Here is a 21,472-nt window from a genome sequence, read left to right as displayed (position 1 = left end):
TTAACATTTTGGAATGTGCTATAATTAGAAGGGCTGAAATTAAATGCTAAATGTGTGTCAACTACTGATGGAGGGAAGTCTTATCACATTTGGCAAAATTGGCTCAAAATGAATAAATTGTAGAAACTACTCTCTTCCTCTGAGAAAATACCTAATTCCTATCACCAGGAATAAGAACCAGAGATCCAACAGGCATTATACAGCCTGTAATTCAGGTATAATGCACAGAATTACACTACATCTAGTTCTTAGTTAACCCCAGACAGCTTAAGGTCTTACAGTTGAATAAAACCGCTGCCGTGTCTACTCAGTGCAGTTAATAGCTTGGAAACAAAGAAGTAAGAGCTATCATTAGGCAGCCAAGACACCTAAACCAAAGCTTTGGCAGAGAGATCAGTACAGATACAGACCCACAATCGAACAGAAACTTTATTAGTTTCTTCTACAAGAGACAGGGACATCAATCTTCTTAACAGAAATCTCAGGTCATCTGAGAGGTCAAACAGGTCCAAGGAAGAAAGATGACAATTAAACAGTTAAATTACTCAAAAGGCACTACAACACCACCTAAAACCTACTACCGCAGTGGTAGTGGGCTAAGGAAGATTAAGCTACAGCGAAATAATCTCATGTAAATTGTTACAGATTATATAGCAGGAAGCGAGTTTGCTTTCCAGAAGACTATGGCACAATGATTACTTGGGACCAAGTTGATATTTGGCCAGGAAAAGAAGGTCAGGCCAAACGGAAAGGAACAGGGACAAAGGAGAATCCAAGTGACAGAATCCAAGCAAAGGGTGATGGATCAGGCTTTTTCCTCCCAAGAAGCATTTGTTGCATGGTGGGTTGCTTCCCCTCAGGCTCCTGCCCTAGAGCTGTTCCAGCCTTAGAGGGGCTCAGCAACCAGAGCTGGGTTCAGGCTGCCCCAGGCTCATGCTGGAATTTAGTACAGACTTTAGAGAACTTGTCACAAGTTCGGGGGTGGGGGGGGCGCTGAAGCATTCACATGCAAAGTAGTCTGAGCTTCCCCAAACACATTCAGACACCCTTACACAACTTTTTCCAAAGTCTGACATCTTGTAGCAGCTGAGCTGTAGTTAAAGCTGCAAGGCTCACAAGATCAAAGAAGCCAGGACAAGACAATACAGGTAGGAAATCCCAGCAGTTAATCTCAGTCTTTCTCTAATGTAGGAGAAACACTCATATACCTGATGTGGGATGTAGAAAGCTACACTGTAACAAGCTGGGTCTTCTGCTGGATTTTTCATCAAATACCAAAGGAAAATAAGGGGCGGGACACACTTTATTTTTTAAAAGCCTCAGAACTTATTCTATTATAAAGGAACATGGCTGAACAGGTAGGAGACAGATTCCCCATTGTGAGTTCTCCTGATGGCTTCTGCAAGGATCATGGAGATGTCGATCACCTAGGAGGGCAAGGCAAGCATCAGGTTAGTATCATACAGACAGAGATGACTGGCCAGTTTGCAGACACTGATAAGCAGCCCGATGAGGGTCCTTCCTCTTAAGACTGCTGCACTGTGCTGTTTCCCCAAGGGAGCCCACAGCCAGCTGCTCTTCATACCCACATTTTAAATATAACCAACCACTTGGGAAAGAGTCAAAACGCTTATGGAGGAAAAACTCTGACTCAGACTCACCAAGATGGTGGTAAGTTGGCATTTAAAAATTCTTAGGAATGAAAAAAGAATATTTAAGCTGAAAAAGAAATCCTTAAGAATGACATCAACCCTCCAATTCCACATATTTCTAGTGGATTATATTTCCGTATTTCTAATGGAAAGCGAATGGATTACTGTACATATTTTTAATTAAGCAAGGCCTTGTTTTTTTAGTGCAACAGCACTCAAACTTTATTGTCTGACAATAACCTGGGGAAATTAAAGTCCCGGTCCCATGACCTCTGGTTTTGTAGGCCCTGGATAGAGCAAAGGAATCTGCATTTTAACGAGAACCCTAGGTGATTAACTTAGGTGGTTTCCAGAGCACACTTTGAGAAACACTGAAGTTCTAAGGAGCATACCATCAGTTTAAAGGTTTTACATTATGTTTGCAGGGGCCAATAGTTAAGAGTGATACAGACAAACTGTAAAGCATGGACCTGGAAACTTGAGTGTATATCACAATCACTGGAAGAGCCTGTTAAAATGTAGAATCCTGGGCTCCATCCTCCAGAGATTCTAGGTCTAGTTGTTTGAATTTTTAGACACGTGATCTTTTTCCTTTTGGGTCACAGATCCTGATGACTAAGCCTTGAGAGCAAAGGAGGAAATCTTTAGAACCCACCCAGACACCTAATTCAACACATGTAACCACCTCCTAAATACTCAGTGGAGTCTTGTTTTGCAAGAATCTCAGCCTCACCTGTATTTTAGAGCAATGCTTCATCTTATCCTCCTGAGGTATGGTATTGGTGACAACTACTGCTTCAAAGCATGCATTATTAATGCGAGAAATGGCTGGGCCAGAAAAGATTCCATGAGTCAGGATAGCATAAACCCTGGTGGCTCCAGCTGAGAGAAGTCTAGAGGAAAAAGCAGAGTTGATTAGGAGTAATCTTACTTGTCACTATAAAATCTGAGTTAGGGAAGAATAATGTCTTAGTCAACTTGGGCTGCCATAACAAAATACCACACACTGGATGGCTTAAACAGAATTTTATTTCTCACTCGTTTCTGGAGGTTGGGAAGTCTAAGATCAAGGTGTCAGCAAGGTAGGTTTCATTCTGAGACCTCTTCTCTTGGTTTGGTGGTGGCCACCATCTCGCTATATGCTTCCATGCCCTCTTTGTGTGCATAGACCAAGAGGGGGAATGGGGGGTGGGGTTGGGAGGGAGCTCCCTGGTGTCTCTTCTCATAAGGGCACCAATATCATCATGAGGGCCCCACCCTCATGATGTCACCTAAACCTAATAACCTCCCAAAGTTCCCATCTCCAAACACCATCACACTGGGGGTTAGGGCTGAATTTTAGGGTGATACAATTCAGTCGATAGCAAGGAGAGAGAAACAGACTAAGAACTTATCTGAATAGGTTTGGATTAGTGTAGAAGGACTGTGGCACAGACTGCTATGCTCCACAAAATCTGTCTCCTCTTCTTCCTAGCACACAGCTGGACATTTCCTAGCCTCCCTTGCATAGTTAGGTGTGGCCATGTGACTTAATTCTGGCTATCTAAATGTAGACAGAGGCTTGTAAAATCTCCCATGGATGATCCTCCATGCTCCTTTCCCTTTCTGGCTGGCCAAAATGGAAATGTTAAAGATGCAGCGCGGGGCCTCCCTCGTGGCGCAGTGGTTGAGAGTCCGCCTGCCGATGCAGGGGATACGGGTTCGTGCCCCGGTCTGGGAGGATCCCATATGCCGCAGAGCGGCTGGGCCCGTGAGCCACGGCCGCTGGGCCTGCGCGTCCGGAGCCTGTGCTCCGCAATGGGAGAGGCCACAACAGTGAGAGGCCCGCATACCGCAAAAAGAAAAAAAAAAAAAAAAAAAAAGATGCAGCGCCACAAGACTGAAAGGGGAATACTCGCATTGGAGCATACCATGAACAAGAAAGAAACTTTACTGTGTTCAGGGAGTTGATCTGTTAAGAGCAATTAGCATTAACTTACTAATATGATAAAAGGAGTTTTATAAATGTATACTCCAGGATCCAAACCAGGAGAGCACACGAGTCTGTTTTTTTCTTTAAGCATCTATTATACATATATGCTAGGCACTGTGCAAGGCATGGATACCTGGAGATTTAAAAAACAAATTATGAGAAACAATGCTGTCCATACTGGCTTGGATTATAAGCAGTGGGGAGCCACTTAAGGTTTTAAAGGAGGCATGAGGGGAATCTAGTCTTGGTTTTAGGAAGATAAGCAACTAGGGTGGCAATGTGAAAGATGGACTGGGGAGGTAAGAGACTGGTGACTGGCAGCAGAGAACAGAGGGAAGGCAATTCAGAACAGTGCAGGCAAACAATGAGAAGGAATACGAATGAAGGTAGTAGCTGCGAAAATGAACAGTCAAAAGGTAAGGCCAGGGATTCTAGCTTAGGTAAAATATAAATATGAGAATCTATTTCTGTCTCCTCAGGCATATGGATTTCTTACCTTAACTTGTTTTAAAAAACTACCAAGGGACATCCCTGGTGGTCGAGTGGTAAAGAATCCCCCTTACAATGCAGGGGACATGGGTTCAATCCCTGGTCAGGGAACTAAGATCCCACATGCCACGGGGCAACTAAGCCCGTGTGCCACAACTACTGAGCTCGCACGCCTCAACTAGAGCCCGCATGCCGCAAACTACAGAGCCCACATGCTCTGGACCCCAAACGCCACAACTAGAGAGAAGCCCATGCACCACAATGAAGAGCCTGTGCACTACAACAAAAGATCCCGTGTGCCGCAACTAAGACCTGACGCAACCAAAAATAAATAAAGTAAATAAATAATAAATAAATAAATATTAAAAAACTATTAAAAGTAGAGTACTTAGAGTGATGAGATAATTTTGGAAATATAGTGGTGACAGTTGCACAGCATTGTGAGTGCAACTAATGCCACTGAATTGCACACTTAAAAATGGTTAAAACAGCAAATTTCATGTTACATAAAGTTTAGCACAATAACAAGGAAAAATAAAACTAAGAAAATCTAGAGAAAAAAATAATACTTATCAATTTACTTGCATTGCAATTTTAGCCTAGGGTGACAAAAGAAAGCTAGTTATCATCTCCTCAATTCAGTTCCAAAGAGAATCAGCAGGATTAGGGCATTCAGATAGCAGTTAGCTTTTTACTTCTAACCCCCAGCCCCACCACTAGGCACTCACTTGTCAGCTGCGTGGCAGATTGTACCACAAGTGTCAGCCATATCATCCACGAGGATGGCCACCCGGTCCTTCACATCTCCCACTAGCACCATGCGGTCCACTTCATTAGCTTTCTTCCGTTCTTTGTGAATCAAGGCAAAGTCCACATTCAACCGGTCTGCGATGGAGGTCACTCTGCAATACAGGGTATTCACAGTTAAAACATGTGCGTGTGCGTGTGCGTGTGTCTTAGGACAAAGAAAGGAAGTAAAGGATGGGCTTGTTTTCTGGGGGAGAAGACTCCTTGAAACCCAACAGTTCCCAGGGTTGGAAGAAAGCAACCGGAATTGACTGGCATCACAAACTGGGTTTCATAGACTAATGCCTCCATACCCTGAGAGCAGTTTATGAATGTATTAGTCAAACTTAGATTACAATTCATTCTGGGTTACCGTAGGGGAAGACAGACACCCTCACCAGTCCCAGGAAGCGGTATAATGAATGCTAGGGCATGTTCGTTTACTAGACTGGCAGCGAAAGGGGAGAGAGAGATGACTTGGTTAACTAATGCCGGGAGTGTAGATCACCCCAATTTGACATGCGGATGTGGTGAGAAGTGAACCTGAACTTGGTGGGAGAGGAGCAGTACCCAGCCCATTCCAATGCCCACGCCCACATCACACTCCCCTCAGTGATCCACCAACTGTCATTGTCAATTGTACCTGGACACCAAGCTTGGGAATTCCTTTAAGGACTGCTAGAAAAAAAGTTTTACCAATTAACTGGGCAAACCAGGCATCTTGCTGTACAGCTCAAAGCACCTCCAAATCAAAACAGAATTCTTTTTTTTAAAATTACAAGGCAATACAAACCAGACTAGAAGGTGGGATAGAAAACAAATCTTTCTGGCGACAAAGTACCATGTAATCACTCAAACAGCAATCCATTCAGTGTATATGACTGTGGTGCCCCAGTGACACATATGGCCACACTCCACCATGCCATCCTTTTTTATGTGTGAAGAGGCCTGTGCTTTGCGTTTTGTTTTTTAATGTAATACTGATCCAACCAGAGCATTATGTCCTATTTCCCTTGTGGCTATGGTCACATATCTCGAGTTTGTGCTGAATAAGGGAGAACCTGTGACCATATAATAAAGAACAAACAAGACTTGGACCACACCTAGGCAACATTTACACCTGATCTAAACAACCCATAGCCTGTGCTCTCCTTTCCTACTGCGTGGGCACATAACAACATGAGTTACCAATCTGGGACTTCCCTGGTTGTCCAGTGGTTAAGACTCTGTGCTCCCAAAGTGGGGAGCACAGGTTTGATTCCTGGCTGGGGAGCTAGGATCCCACATGCCGCATGGTGCAGCCAAAAAAAAGTTACCAATCTGCTTGGAATGATTATTTAGCCGAGGCAAATGCATGACCACTTAGTTCAAGCATCCCAAACCATCCACAGTCAATGGTCAACAAACTCAGTGACTGACAAAGTGTAAAGAGCTCAAAAAAGTCACTCCCTATATCCTTGACGGGAGGACTACGTGCAAGTCACAATCACACAGGAATCTCTACCTAGTCCAAAAACCCTGCCAAGACAGACGTGATAGCCATTCACTTTGAAAATCTTTCATCACTAAAAGAAAATTATAAACAAACAAACAAAATCATTTAGCAATAAGCCATCTACTGAAGGCAGTTTTTCTGTACCCAACTTTGGAAGGAAAATCGTGCTTGATTACTTATTTCAAATGTGACCATTTTCTAAGTCTCTGTGGAAGATGATTTTCACAAGTGTGACAACCACCGTGAGGGGGATGTGTTTTAGGCTCCGTCTCTAGTATTACAGATGGTAACTAGTGACAAGGGACTCACAAAGCCATACATCTGGCTGGAGAACAGAACTCAAGCTCTCAGCTTATCAGTTCTGTTGAAGTTCCTGAAATAAAGAGGTTGTTGAGAAACAGTCATTGAAGACTTGAATGGCTTTTGCAAAGATCTGAATTCGCGTTTCCTAATCATCTGTGTTTTGTAGCTCTTCATTCCATTTCCACAACAAGAACATGTGTCACGCTTTTGAATGCATTACTAACGAGGGAGCCGCTAAAGAAATGAAAAGCTCTTAGTCTGCACCACGTGAGCTGAAGCACTGCAACTGGCAATCCCTGGCAATCAGTTTGTTTAGAATGTTCAGAGCTTGGCTTAAATAAAATCACCACACTTTCTTTTCCTTCCTGCTTAATATTTTAATCTAAAGGATCAAAACGGTTTAACCAACCGTTTGGAGGTATGTAAAAGCTTACTTGTTCACTATTATCATGGGCTTTGATAGCAGGTGCCATTCATTAGAAAACCAAATTCCTCCCCCTCCTGATGGGTCACAGCGCTGTTGCTAGCCCTGCAGCGCTGAGTCACTGTTGGGTTATGGTCAAGCCCACGATGCCAGACTATTTTGTGCACCTCTGCTGTCTTTCAGGTAGTGACTCAGGCCAGTAGAAGAGGAGTGAGTAAAACCATATCCAGCCCATGTCCTAGCTACTGGCACATCCAAGTACTTAAAAACTGTCACTTCTCAGTATCTTGTAATAACCTATAATGGAAAAGAATCTGAAAAAGACTATATATATACATATATATATATATACACACATATATATACATATATCCACATATACATATATATATGTATGTATATATATATATATAGTCTTTTTCAGATCACTTTGCTGTACCCCTGATGCTAACACAACATAGTAAATCAACTATACTTCAAGAAGAGAAAAACTCACTTCAATAGAGAAACATCATTTTCTGACACAACTGTCTGAAAGCTTTCCCCAGTACGTTGGGAATAACATGACTTTCAGCCATACCTCTTAGCTCCTCCAGCATCGGGTGAAACAATCGTGCAGTTCCTCCATTCCGAGATGTTCTCCCTTATCCACTTGAGGACAGCTGGCTCTGCATACAAATTGTCCACTGGGATATCAAAAAAGCCCTATAGAAAGAAAGAAGCTGGGTCAGTTTTGCTTGTTTTCCTTCTCTTCCATTTACAAATAATGAACACAAAGAGAATAGTAACTTGCCAACAGAATACTTTACTGCAACATTCAAACTGATCAGAAGGCATGCCCGGTGTGGCAGACTGTAAAAACAGCCTCCTCGAATCTGGGCTGTGTAAGAGAGCCCAGCCACGATGGGCAAAGCCAGGCCTCAGCTACACCACAACTGACCACAGGCACGTGAGCAAGCTCTTGGGAAAAACGGCCAAGTCCAGCCAAGACCAGAACTACCCAGCCAACGTGCAGACCCACGAGGTAATAAATGCTTACTACCTTATGCCACTAAATGTTGGGCTGGTTTGTTAAGGAGCAAAAACTAACTGGTAAACAGGTTAGAGATGCTATGGTATATAAACTTAATGGAAGCCATTTACAATAAATGGTCACAGTAACTAGAAGTCAGGAGATCTGTGTTCTAACACTAGTTGCTACATATTAGTTGTATTTCACAACTAATCTGTTCCCCTTCTATATAATGGGTATAAACACCTGTCCCATATCTCACTGAATTCCCAGAAGCCTCCAATGATAATGATTGCAAAGTCTCTTCAAAAAGTATAAACTATAAGGTGGTATTCTGCTCCCCTAACTCTGTTTAGGATAGAAAGTAGGCTCCAATATCTATGGCTCTAAATTTAATGATGACAATAACAGCTCCCATTTATTTCATATCTTTCATGAGCCAGGTGTTATACTATGAATTTAATATCTTATTTGATACTCACAATAACAAAGCAGTGTGTGTTCAGAGAAGTTAAATAACCTGCCCAAGGTTACAAAGCTAGTTAGTGTCAGAGCCAGTATTCAAACTAAGTCTGATGCCAAAGCCTACATGCTTCCCAGAATCCCAGACGGCCTCCCTGTCCAACCACCCAACGTGGCTAAGATCATGATCTATGCTTAAGGTGAGGATGTTGAAAATGTCATCAATGTCTAGTTTATTTGAGCTGTACTTGGGCAGTTTTTGCTTCCCTACGGTTTTCAGCATTCAGTCCTCTCCTACCCCCTTTCTAATCCCTAATAATCCCTAAGCTAATACTTAGCTTCCACTGATACCTGAATTTGAGAAGCGTGCAGGTCCATGGTGATAATATGATCCGCGCCTGCTACAGAGAGCATATTTGCGACAAGCTTGGCTGAGATTGGAGCCCGGCTCTAAATGGAGGGGAGGAAAGGAAAAAAAAAGCCAATTTGAGAAACAATTCATTTGCTCAAAAAGCACTTATTTACTGTGCACCTACTGTGTTTAAGGTACTGTGCTACCAGGAAATTCATAAAAAGTGACATAGCCACTGACTTTGAGTAGATCACAATCTGGCACAAATATGAAGTGGATTATCATTTTTCCAAATCAAGATACATATTTCAGAAAAGAAAATACCTTCCCCACCTTTCTTTTTCTTCATGTACATATTTTCTGCCTATTCAAGTGTTTCCAATGCTCCATTATTTAAATTAGGCAGACTTTAAAAATCTTTTTTGAAAGAATTCTATTAAAATCTCTTTTAACACATACATACCCAAACCTGTGTAATATCTAACGTGTCAACATTTAAAGACACATCACAGGATGGAAATTATAGTTTTATTTTATAAATTACACCACTCCCTTACTCATCCGGAGGCCAATGTTCCAGTAACCTCAACCCCCTTTAATAACAGGTAAACACACCTGGCTGCACCATAAAATAGCAAGGCCCATGCCCTTTACTCTACTCTGTAGGAGCACTGTATTTTACTGAAATAAAAATATCTGGCCTTCTCCCAGGCATTGTACGTAAAATTTGGGCATCAATTACAACAGACCTGCAAAGTTTTACATATATGCTTTATCCTCTAATACTCCAAATAAGGTGAGAGGTGTGTGTGTGCGTGCGTGTGTGTAATGAGACCAAGTATTCATGTAACTGACTTCAAGTTATATGAAGAGGTCACAACTAGAACCAAGAGGGTCCCAGAGGAGCTACCATAGTTTAAAAAAAATATTCTACTCCATGGGAGCTGGTGCTTAGTCTTATTGATACAATGAAAAAATAGCAGTGAGTTAGCCAAAAGTCACATACATATGACTGGAATAAAACAGACAGACTGCAAATGTGTTGCTTTATACAAACCAATCATGCCAATTGTTTTGAAAATCAGGTAATGCCTAAGATAAAGAAAATAATATCCTCTAAATATACATTTGATAATTAAGGAAGTTTTTTGACTTTGGGCAAGTGCTCCTGCTTCCCCTGATTTTAAAAAAAGAATTAAAGGAAAAAAAAAAGAGATTCCGCTCCTACCTTATCCTTCTTATCCTGCCGGGCATAAGGGAAGCATGGGATGACTGCAGTAACCCGACTGGCTGAAGCAATCTTGCAGGCATTGATCATGATCAAAAGTTCCATTAGATTATCGTTGATTTCACCGCAGCCACTCTGAACAATGTAGACATCCTCTCCACGCACACTTTCGCCAATTTCCACACTACAGGAAAAGGAAGGACAACAAAAACAATAGATTTTAAAGCACTATACTGTACATCTACAGACAGTAAGGTCTAAAAAACACAGCTTCCCCACTAGTATGCTATGAATGGGTTACAGCTGCATGTGGCCTTGATCCCCTCAGACTTCAGGAGATTCCCCAGAGGAGTCCCTCTAACAGAAACAGTTTACTGCCTCAGTTTACTCCAGTGTACTATACAGATATTACCTGCTTTTATAGGTGACATGACATGAAAAAGATTGGCTAAGGTACTTAGAAGTAACTGGACTATAATTTCAGTAGGCAGGCTGTATCTCATTTCATATATTGAATGCAAATCTGATATAGCATCTATGACTGTCACAATCCATATATAACAAAAGAAGTAGAAAGCTCATATAAGGAATGAATCACTACCATTCTATAATGATGCCTTCTACAGAAGATAGTAGTATATCTACCACATTGGCAGTTCACTGAACAAATATTAAATGTTCATCGCCAATCACTTTGCTTGGTGCCAGGGACACGATGGAGAACAGATGTGGTCCCTGCCTTCATTCTATGCTAACTGTACTCTGGTCCAATTAGTAATTCTTATTTTAAAAAATTCTACAGGAAGTTATTCTAATTATGGAGTAACACTATATTTTACCATAAAATGAAAGTTTTAATATTCATACTTGGATCCTTACCAAGAATAACTTATTAAAAAATAACCTTGGGCTTCCCTGGTGGCGCAGTGGTTGAGAGTCCGCCTGCCGATGCGGAGGACGCGGGTTCGTGCCCCGGTCCGGGAGGATCCCGCGTGCCGCGGAGTGGCTGGGTCCGTGGGCCATGGCCGCTGGGCCTGCGCGTCTGGAGCCTGTGCTCCGCAGCGGGAGAGGCCACAGCAGTGAGAGGCCCGCGTACCAAAAAAAAATAAAAATAAAAATAATAACCTCAGTGACACCTCAAAGCAACACCATTTCCCCAATTAATCCTCTAGGTGAGGTGGGGTGTGTGGGGGGGTGTACGGGCATGCATGCGTGTGTAGCGTGTGTAGGCAAGTAGACCAGAACAGCTGATAACCTGTACTGATGAAGAGAAGAAAAACTTCTTCAACAGGAAGTAATTCCATTGCCAGAAGCTGATATAAGAGCTAATTATTATTTAAAATTTATTCCTTTCCAATCCAAGTAACAATTGTTACTTAGTTCCCCAACTAGAGATTGAACCCATGCCCTCGGCACTGAAAGCACCGAGTCTCCAATCCCAGGATCCTACTTTTTAAAAAATGGGGTTAGCTTATATTGTAAAGCAAGAAAAATAAAAGCAAATGGTAAAAATCAAACCAGAAACCAATTAGAACAGGGAAGTTGAGATTCCTGGTAGCCAGAACAAAGAGGAAAACACATTTGTTCGGGATGTTTGGAGGTAAACCTTCAGGCACTGAAAAATGGGCAAAATAAACCCAAAGTAAACAGAAGAAAATATAAACATAAGAGCAAAAACCAATGAAGTTAAAGACAGTAAAACAATAGAGAAAAAACACTGAAACAAAAAGCTAGCTCTTGGGGCCTCCCCTCGTGGTCCAGTGGTTAAGAATCTGCCTTCCAATGCAGGGGAAGCGGGTTCAATCCCTGATCAGGGAACTAAGATCCCACATGCTGCAGGGCAACTAAGCCCATGCACTCTAGAGCCTGCGTGCCACAATTAGAGAGCCCATGCGCACCACAACTACTGAGCCCTTGCACTCTGAAGCCCATGCACCACAACTAGAGAGAAGCCCGTGTGCCGCATTGAAGAGCCCATGCACTGCAACGAAAGATCTTGCATGCTGCAATGAAGATCCCACATGCTGCAACTAAGACCCAATGCAGCCGAATAAATAAATAAATAAATAAATAAATAAATAAATAAATTCTGAGAGGGACTTCCCTGGTGGCGCAGTGGTTAAGAATCCACCTGCCAATGCAGGGGACACGGGTTCTAGCCCTGGTCCAGGAAGATCCCACATGCTGCAGAGCAACTAAGCCCGTGCACCACAACTACCGAGCCTACACTCTAGAGCCCGCCAGCCACAACTATTGAGCCCACGTGCCACAACTACTGAAGCCCGCACGCCTAGAGCCCGTGCTCTGCAATGAGAAGCCACCGCAATGAGAAGCCCGCAACGAGTAGCCCCTGCTCACCGCAACTAGAGAAAGCCCGCGTGCAGCAATGAAGACCCAATGCAGCCAAATAAATACATTAAAAAAAAATCAACCAATTGCACTGTATGGACCTTATTTGCATACCAATTCAAGCAAATTGTTTAAAAAACCCACATTTATGAGACAAATGTGAATACTAGCTAATTATTTGATATTAAGAGATTACTGTTAATTTGTTTCAGGCAAGAAAATGGTATTGTGGTTAAGGAAATATATATGGGTGATATGACATAATATCAAGGTTTGCTTCAAAATAATCCAATTGTGGGGGGGCTGGGGGAGGGGGAATAATAAATGAAACAAGATTAGCCGTGAATTGATAACTGCTGAACTGGGCGATGGGTGCATGGCAGGGAAGTCATTTACTATTCTCTCTACTTCTGTATATGTTTGAAATGTTCTATAACAGGAAGAATGAATGAATGAATGAATGAATACCACTCAGGATTAGGCTGCCTCTTGCATCTGCTCACTTATGAACCTTCTGCAGGCCTGCTATTGTGAACATTTAGAAGACTGAGGTTTATCATCCCTCACAAAGTAACTCACCTCACACTAGAGGTAAGCGGGTTCAATGTGTTTCTTCAAAAGGTTTTGACAGATCTGCTCATACGCTTTTACAGATACCCAGCTGACAGATATTTAATTTGGGGTGGAAGTACAACTTGATGGGTCCACCAGGATGCAATGGCTACAAAGCATTTTACGGCGGGATCCTGAAGTAGTGATGCTGAGCAACATGATGAACCGAACAGCAATTTTGTGGACCCCAAGACACAGCTGAACAGACATCTATTAATCACCAAGATCAGCCTTAGGAAACAAGTAAATCTGTCAGCAATGTCAACTATGCTAATGCCAAAATTGCTTTCTGGAGACATTGTTTTAAATTCAAATGGACAGGCTCGAGAGGGACAGAGAGGGCTTCCTGGGAGAGCAACTTGCATGCTATCCAAACTGTAGGCCCTAGAGCATCACTGTCCAGTAAGGGAGTCACTGGCCTCAAGTGGTTGTTGAGCACTTGAAATGTGGCTAGTGTGACTGAGGAGGTGAACTGAGATGCGCAGTAAGTGTGAAATACCACACCTTACTGTGAAGCTGGTATAAATAAAATAAAAAATATATCGATTTTTTATATTGATTACATGTTAAGTTTTTTTAAAAAAACACTCAGATGGACAGGACTAAATAACACCTTGTGGAGGTGAGCCTGCTCTGCAAGTTCCTCACTGTGGTGGGCCCAAACAAGAGGCTGCGGGAGTTTCAAGGGACTTCCAGATCTTTACTAACGCTGCCTGCCCTTTGAGAGTTTCCAGGCTGAGTCCCTTCTGTGTTTTATGGCACACAACTCTAGGGCCCTGACTGAGTACTTCAAATATCCAGCAACTTCAAAACTGAAGATATTTTATTTTATTTTTCAAGAAAATTTTATTTTATTTTGTTTTATTTTATTTTATTTTTCACTCCCTGCCCCTCCTGCCACCTCACCTCCTTGACCAAGCTCTCCACTTCTCTGGGGAAGAATGAAAGTCAGGCATATTGATTGCCAATAAAAAGCCAAACGTGTCCTCTACACCTGGCGTGGGAAAACCTATGGCTCTTGTTCCAGTCAAGAACACAGAATATCATCTGTGCTCCAGACATTCACTCACCAGTCAGACTGTTTGATTAGGAGCCAGGGAAGAGCAGTTTGAGAATTGATCCAAGACAGTATAACGGATGGGCTAATTATCTACTCTAAAGCTGTCTTATTATCAAGTAAGACCAGAAAAGAACATATTTAAGACCATGGTGGCTTATCTCTTTTTACAAATGCCTCAACTACCAAAGTCAATATAAAAAATATTCACACAATTGCTTACATTGTTCATTATGCTACTCGGTATCACTATTTAAGGATCCCACCCATAAAATTCGTAGAATTTTGTGCCTGGAAGTATCTAAAGAGTTTTATGAAAATGAAAACTACATAATCCATTGCATATGCCTTTATCCCTTTGGCTGCCAGGAAGCCAAGGGATACAGTTAAAGTAACACTAAATCAACTTCAGTAATCACTTTATGCCAAATTCTTGGCACAATTACTATAGTCCTTTGTTCTAACAGGCTTCTGATGTATCTACTTAAACTTTTTGTGCCTGTGACTATCATGAAACACTTTAAGTCCTTTCTTGAAAGCAGGTAAGGTATTAATTACAAAATTAAATTTTCACTGCCAACTTAAACATCAGAGAGCATTTGCTAAATACATAACTTTAGTAGAAGGGATTTTTTTTTAAAGTATATTCTAACATCACATAAGGTTTGAAAAGTAATTCTTAAAAAAAGTCACCAGCTCACTACCTAACAATCACCAGTACCATTTTTGTATTATATCACCTAATAAGCAACCAAAAGTGCAGCCGTTTCCCAAAGCCACACTTAGGACTAGCACGTACCCTCAAGCACAGGATGTTATGACCAAACATGTATCTAATAACTTTAAAAAGTTATTTAACTATATTAAAAATAAAGTGGTACACATAAACTAGGACACTGCCTTGTTTTACTGTACATAATTCTAATCTCACTAATCAAGACCAATCTTTCCCTCCAGTTAGTACTATGACATACAGACTTGCATAAAGCCTTTAAAAAAGCCCAGGAAGTATACTTAGATTATACAGCTCGGTCAATAAACAGTTCAGTGAATCCCAAAAAAACCTTAATATTATTCTTATGGTTTCCTCTAAGAGATGATAAGTTAGGCAGTGATGGATGGTAGGAGAATTGATGGTGTGCCTGAAACCTGTTTGCTCTTTTTTTTTTTTTTTTTAATTTATTTTTATTTATTTATTTTTTTTTGCGTTACGCGGGCCTCTCACTGTTGTGGTCTCTCCCGTTGCGGAGCACAGGCTCTGAATGCGCAGGCTCAGCGGCCATGGCTCACGGGCCCAGCTGCTCCGCGGCATGTGGGATCTTCCCAGACCGGGACACGAACCCGTGTCCCCTGCATCGGCAGGCGGACTCTCAACCACTGCGCCACCAGGGAAGCCCCTGTTTGCTCTTAATATCATCTACCACGGCAACGAAGAGCAGCACCAGCCGGCGTGCAGCAACAAAGACCCAACACAGCCATAAATAAATAAATAAATAAATAAATAAATAAATAAATTTATATATATATATATATATATATATTAAAAAAATCATCTACCAGGTGGAAAGACCTGGTTTAGCAATTGAAAGGGTAACAATCCTTGTTCTTTCCCTCTAGCTAATGGTATGTCCTCCAAATGGCTTTGGGCCAATGATTCTCCCAGCTGTTCTGGGGAGGCCAGATGACTGGCTATGTCCATCCAGTGAGAAAAACTGGCTTCTCCTTTACCCTTTCCTTTAGCATTAGACATAATTGCATCTGACAAGCACAAAATGTTAAACATAAAAAGGAAATAAAGTGAATCTAAAAGTGCCTTTTGATTGGTGGTATTCTTAAGAAAATCTCAAGAATTTAGATGGATGTTGGCACGTGCAAAATATATGGGATTAACTAACAAAGGTTATAGTTCTTAGGAAAATCCTAGGCAACCAAGGTTAAAGTCATCCCCCTCTCAGCCTATCCAGAGTAATCAAATAAACCAAAGTTATTTAACAATACTGAAGAGAATTGAGTCCAAAAATTTAGTACATATAACAAGAAAGAAACAGACTCACAGATATAGAGAACAAACCAGAGGCTACCAATGGGGAGAGGGAAGGGGGAAGGGGAAGATAAGGGTAGGGGATTTAAGAGTTACAAACTACCATGTATAAAATAAATAAGTTATAAGGATATATTGTACAACACAGGGAATATAACCAATATTTTATAATAACTATAAACGGAATATAACCTTTAAAAATTGTGAACCTCTTTGTTGTACACATGAATCATATAATATTGTACATCAACTATACCTCAATAAAAAAAATTTAGTACATTTAGAAGTTTCAAAAGCCAGATGAATACTGTAACAGCAAAAAATTTAAAGAAAATACTCAAGAGTTGGGCAAGTTACTTAACCTCTGAATCTTAGTTCCTTCATCCATAAAATGGGGATAGTAAGAGTACCCCCTCAGAGCAGTGTTGAGGGGATTAAATATTAGATATGTATAAAGTGCACAGCATAGGAACTAGCACATTTTAAGCATTCACTATTTACTAATTATTAATACCATCACTGCTGATAGCAGAACTCGTTCAACTTTTCTAGAAATCAATTTTGGCAATAGGTATTAAAAAGCCTGAGAGGGACTCCCCTGGTGGCACAGGGGTTAAGAATCCGCCTGCCAATGCAGGGGACACGGGTTCAAGCCCTAGGCCAGGAAGATCCCACATGCTGCAAAGCAACTAAGCCCGTGCACCACAACTACCGAGCCTGCACTCTAGAGCCCGTGAGCCACAACTACTGAGCCCACGTGCCACAACTACTGAAGCCCGAGTGCCTAGAGACCGTGCTTCACAACAAGAGAAGCCACTGCAGTGAGAAGCCCGTGCACCGCAACGAGTAGTCCCCGCTCACAGCAACTAGAGAAAGCCCGCACACAGCAAGGAAGACCCAACGTAGCCAAAAATTAAAAGGAAAAAAAAAAGCCTGAGAAGTGGTGTATACCCTTTAACCTAGTAATTCCCCTTTTAGATATTTATCCTAAGGAAATAATCAGAAACAGTCAAAAGATTTACATTCAAGAGTTTTCATATAAAGGAATCAGATCAAAACTTTTAAATATCTAATAGAGACTTGGTTATATAAAATTATAGTAAAACCATGACAAGACTATACAGCTATTTAAAACCATGTAGACTAAATATTAAGAGGAGAAACTACTCAAAATATATTGCTGAGTGAAGAAAGCTATAAACAACCTATCTTACTTTTTAAAAAAAGTACATAAACAAACAAACATCTGGAAGTTCATATATCAAAATGTTAAGTTTATCTTGGGTGGTGGAATTATTTGGGATGTCTTTTCTCCCCTCTGTCCTCTTCTATATTTTCCACATTTTCTGCAATACCATCACCACCCCTTACCAACACTGTGAATTTGTTAGACAATTTTCTAAGAACTTTACTCCTATCTCATTTAACTGTCACAATAGACTCTCGGTAGATGCTACTTTAGAGATGAGATTACTGAGGCAAAGAAAGGCTTAGGATTCAAACCCAGCTTCTCTGATCCCAGAGCCTGAGCCTTTAACCTCTCATAGCTATTTGTGTGTGTCATACACCCACATATATGTCTGTATGTTTCCTCAAAAAGAGGACAGCAGGGGTTTCCCTGGTGGCGCAGTGGTTAAGAATCTGCCTGCCAATGCAGGGGACACCGGTTCGAGCCCTGGTCCAAGCCCTGGTCCAGGAAGATCCCCCATGCCTCGGAGCAACTGAGCCCGTGCGCCACAACCACTGAGCCTGCGCTCTAGAGTGCGTGAGCCACTACTACTGAAGCCTGCACGCTCTAGACCCTGCGCTCTGCAACAAGTGAAGCCACTGCAATGAGAAGCCCTCGCACAGCAACAAAGAGTAGCCCCCGCTGGCAGCAACTAGAGAAAGCCTGCGCACAGCAAAGGACGACCCAACGCAGCCAATAAATGCATTAATTAATTAATTAATTAATTAATTAAATATATATATATATATATATATATATAAAACAAACAAACAAAAAAACTGGACATCAAAGGATGAGCCTGACTTCAGAAGAAAGCTACTCAAGAGAGCATCAACCCCTAAGATCCTGCCAAATTGCTGCAAAAGTCTCATTTGAGGATGGGCTCTGCAGTTCCCCATCTGATGACCCAAAGCACCCACTGAGCTGCCCTGTCCATGATCTTTAGATCCCAAGAGTCACACAGGGCAGCAGTTACCACTTATGCAGTGCAGAAAAGCCAAAGGTTTGGGAAGGGAGGTGAGGGGAAGCTCCATAAGCAACATATTCGATTATGTTCAATGAAGATTTCAGAACATCTAAGGAACCAAAAAGCTAATGATTAAGCCAGAAACAAGGCAACTTAACCAGTCATCAATTTTCCACATTGGGCTTAATCTTATCCAATGTTTCCAAGCATGTTACTGTCCAGTTGTTTAAAAATGAATTCAGGGGCTTCCCTGGTGGTGCAGTGGTTGAGAGTCCGTCTGCCGACGCAGGGGACACGGGTTCATGCCCCGGTCCAGGAAGATCCCACATGCCGCGGAGCGGCTGGGCCCGTGAGCCATGGCTGCTGAGCCTGCGCATCCAGAGCCTGTGCTCCGCAATGGGAGAGGCCACAACAGTGAGAGGCCCGCGTAACGCAAAAAAAAAAAAAAAAAAAAAAAAATGAATTCAGCCTTTTATTTCAGGGAAGTACATTGGGACTCCTGCTAATTCAGATAAATCAATCAGTAGAACACTAAAGTGTTCTCCCCCTCCCCTCTCCCAATATAGCCTCAGGTCCTGATGTGTTGCACTAGGCAGAGAGTCCACAAAGAAAAAAAAAGTCTTTGTATTTTTTCATGAAGCATAGGAAAAGGACTTAATAGTCACAGTTCTCTAAGGGGAACCAAAAAAACCTCTGAATGAAAATCATTCTTGTCCCCTAGCTATAGTGCCACTTGCAAAGTCTGGACCTGTTTTGTTTTATTACAGCCCATGAGTCATAATGCTGTGGTTAAAGCTAAAGACAACAACTCAGCTAGCCTTTCGACTAAGGTACTGCCTGGTTACAAATGGCATCAGTGTTTGCACTATCATTTGCATCATAACCAATGGTACAATGATCAAGAATCCAGAAGGAAGCTAGCTGTCCACTACAGATAATGCTTTTATCAGCAGGGTCTACAAAGGACAGGGGGAGTTACACTTTGGTAAACAGTTTAAAGAAAGAAAAAAGGGAACAAAAGCATTTAGGAAAAAATGTTCAAAGCAATCTTCACTAATTTAACTGATTCATTAGGTTTGGTGTAAACTTTCCCCTTAATAGAGGACTGACTGTAAGACTGCGGGCACTGCTCTGATTTGATCAACAGGGTACCAACGAAACACAAAAAAACACCTAACGGAACCAGAAGATGCTATGTTTAGGTGGAAGGGGTATTGAAAGGATCAGGTGACCAAGCTATCTCTAAGATGGCCCCAAGGTGCAGGAGCACGGTGGAAGTGAGGGGAAGGTGCAAATTTAATTAGCAAAGCAATGAAAACAATTCATTGCAATGCTCTACGCATTCCCGGCCTTCCACTCCATGATCTTTTCTCGATTATCTTAATATTCAGGGATAAAACTGTTTCCTAAATCCCCCGCACAACGTTAGAAGTGGGCAAGTTCAGGATAGACTTTGGTACTGAAAAATATGCTTTTGTATTGTCTGTACCAGTAGCTACACTTGGGAAGGTCAAGGATTCCAGAATTAAGGTTCCCTGAGATTTTCTGGATGGCTCAAACTCAGATGCTGGCAATCAGGATGCAGTTAATGCATCATTTTATCCGAGCGACTAGAGTTAACTTAAGTATGGCTCCGAGTCTAAAGATGTGAAAAGCCAACGCTTGCCAATAGAAGGGAAGTCCTCAGTATTAATTTTGGCGCCCTCAGTACATAATGTCAAATTCCCTCAACAGGAAATCCGACCGACACCGTTTCGAATTGAAAAGCTACTTCTTAGACTCTAGGAGAAGCACTACGAGGGCTCAGTACGCAGTAGGATCTCCCAGGCAAGCTGGTCTAAGAGCTGAAGAGAACCCAATCTGGTCTGGATGGCTCAAAAGCGAAGCGACAAAGCCACGTGTCCCCACTGCCGAGCCTAGGCGTCTTTTCCCTCTAGCCGCTCTAGGCAGCCACCATCCCCGCCTTGGGTCCTCCAGCCCTTGCCTTCAAACCCAGTAGCTTCGCCTCCTGCTCCATCTTGACTCCACCCAACCGCACGGTGAGAATGAACGTGACCCTCCCGCGAGAGGTAAAATAACGGAAACAGCCCGTGGAGCACGCTTGCCACAGAGCTGCCCCGTACCCCCACCAAAGCCGGCCCTTCGGAACTCACGCGGTGGCCCCATCCCCCTACCCTCTGCTGCCCAAGTGTCGCCTGGCCGCCCCGGCAGGTGAGACCGGTCGGGGTCCCAACTTCATCCTCACCAGGTCTCCTGGTTGCTGAATTTCTTAGTCACCACCTTGCCCAGCTCCAGGCCCAGGCGGTCGGCAATCTTCTGGGATAGGTCCTGGTGGGAGCTGCCGCTGAAGATTTTGATATTCGGCATCTTGGCCAACTACCCTAGGCACTCTTTGCTTAGTGATCGCTGCTGCTGCCGAGACCCGAACCGAGTCGGCCCAGAGACTCAGTACTAAGCACTTCGCATTGCTACTCCGCCATCTTACATTCCCGCCGGCGCGCGGCTCTAAATTGCCCAGCGCCGGGTAGGCGGAGTCAGCGGGGAAGTTTACACCCCGACCTTTCCGATTAGCTGAGCGCCGGCGAGGGGCGGGTCCTGGTTGTAGTTCCGCCTACCCCCGGCTGTCTCAGGGATTCACTGGAGGCCCTGAAGGGGGCGAGGCTAAGGAATCGCCCCGCCCCCTGTAACGAGGCAGTCCGAGAGGGCTGACTAAAAAACTCTGAGATACCCGCGCTTGGCTGGGGGTGGAGAGGTGCTGGTGACGCGTAGGGCCAGATCTTTCCCGCAAGTCACGCTTTTTTTTTTTTTTTTTCTTCAGCACCTGAAAGCAAGCCTGGCTCTGGTTTACAGTTTCTTTAAAAAATATCTGTTTATCAGGATGGCAGCCACAGTTCGTCTGAATGAAGGGGAGATTTCTCAACGTGATTGAGTTTGCATGTTTCTGAACATGATTTTTGTCTTTTTGTAAGGATGGGGCTGAATTAAAACACGTTTGCATCACAGACGCCCAGAGCACAGGCTCATCCAAAGGGCAAACAAGCAA

At 42.7% G+C, this 21,472-nt stretch overlaps 1 protein-coding gene across 1 annotated transcript; it reads right to left on the bottom strand.

Annotated features, from left to right (window-relative positions):
- Positions 1-411: 411 nt before the first annotated feature.
- Positions 412-20,935, bottom strand: PRPS1 (phosphoribosyl pyrophosphate synthetase 1). Its single transcript, XM_082610612.1, has 7 exons — positions 20,675-20,935; positions 10,176-10,359; positions 8,947-9,045; positions 7,702-7,826; positions 4,842-5,015; positions 2,386-2,545; positions 412-1,427 (listed from the first exon to the last, which is right to left on the bottom strand). The coding sequence occupies exons 1-7, from the start codon at positions 20,794-20,796 to the stop codon at positions 1,335-1,337; spliced, it is 957 nt and encodes a 318-aa protein (XP_082466738.1). The 5' UTR covers positions 20,797-20,935; the 3' UTR covers positions 412-1,334.
- Positions 20,936-21,472: the final 537 nt, after the last annotated feature.

Source organism: Mesoplodon mirus, assembly GCF_964341445.2.
Source record: "Mesoplodon mirus genome assembly, chromosome: X".
Taxonomy (NCBI): Eukaryota; Metazoa; Chordata; class Mammalia; order Artiodactyla; family Ziphiidae; genus Mesoplodon; species Mesoplodon mirus.
Note: the sequence above shows the minus strand (reverse complement) of the source record. Positions and strands in the feature narration are given on the sequence as shown.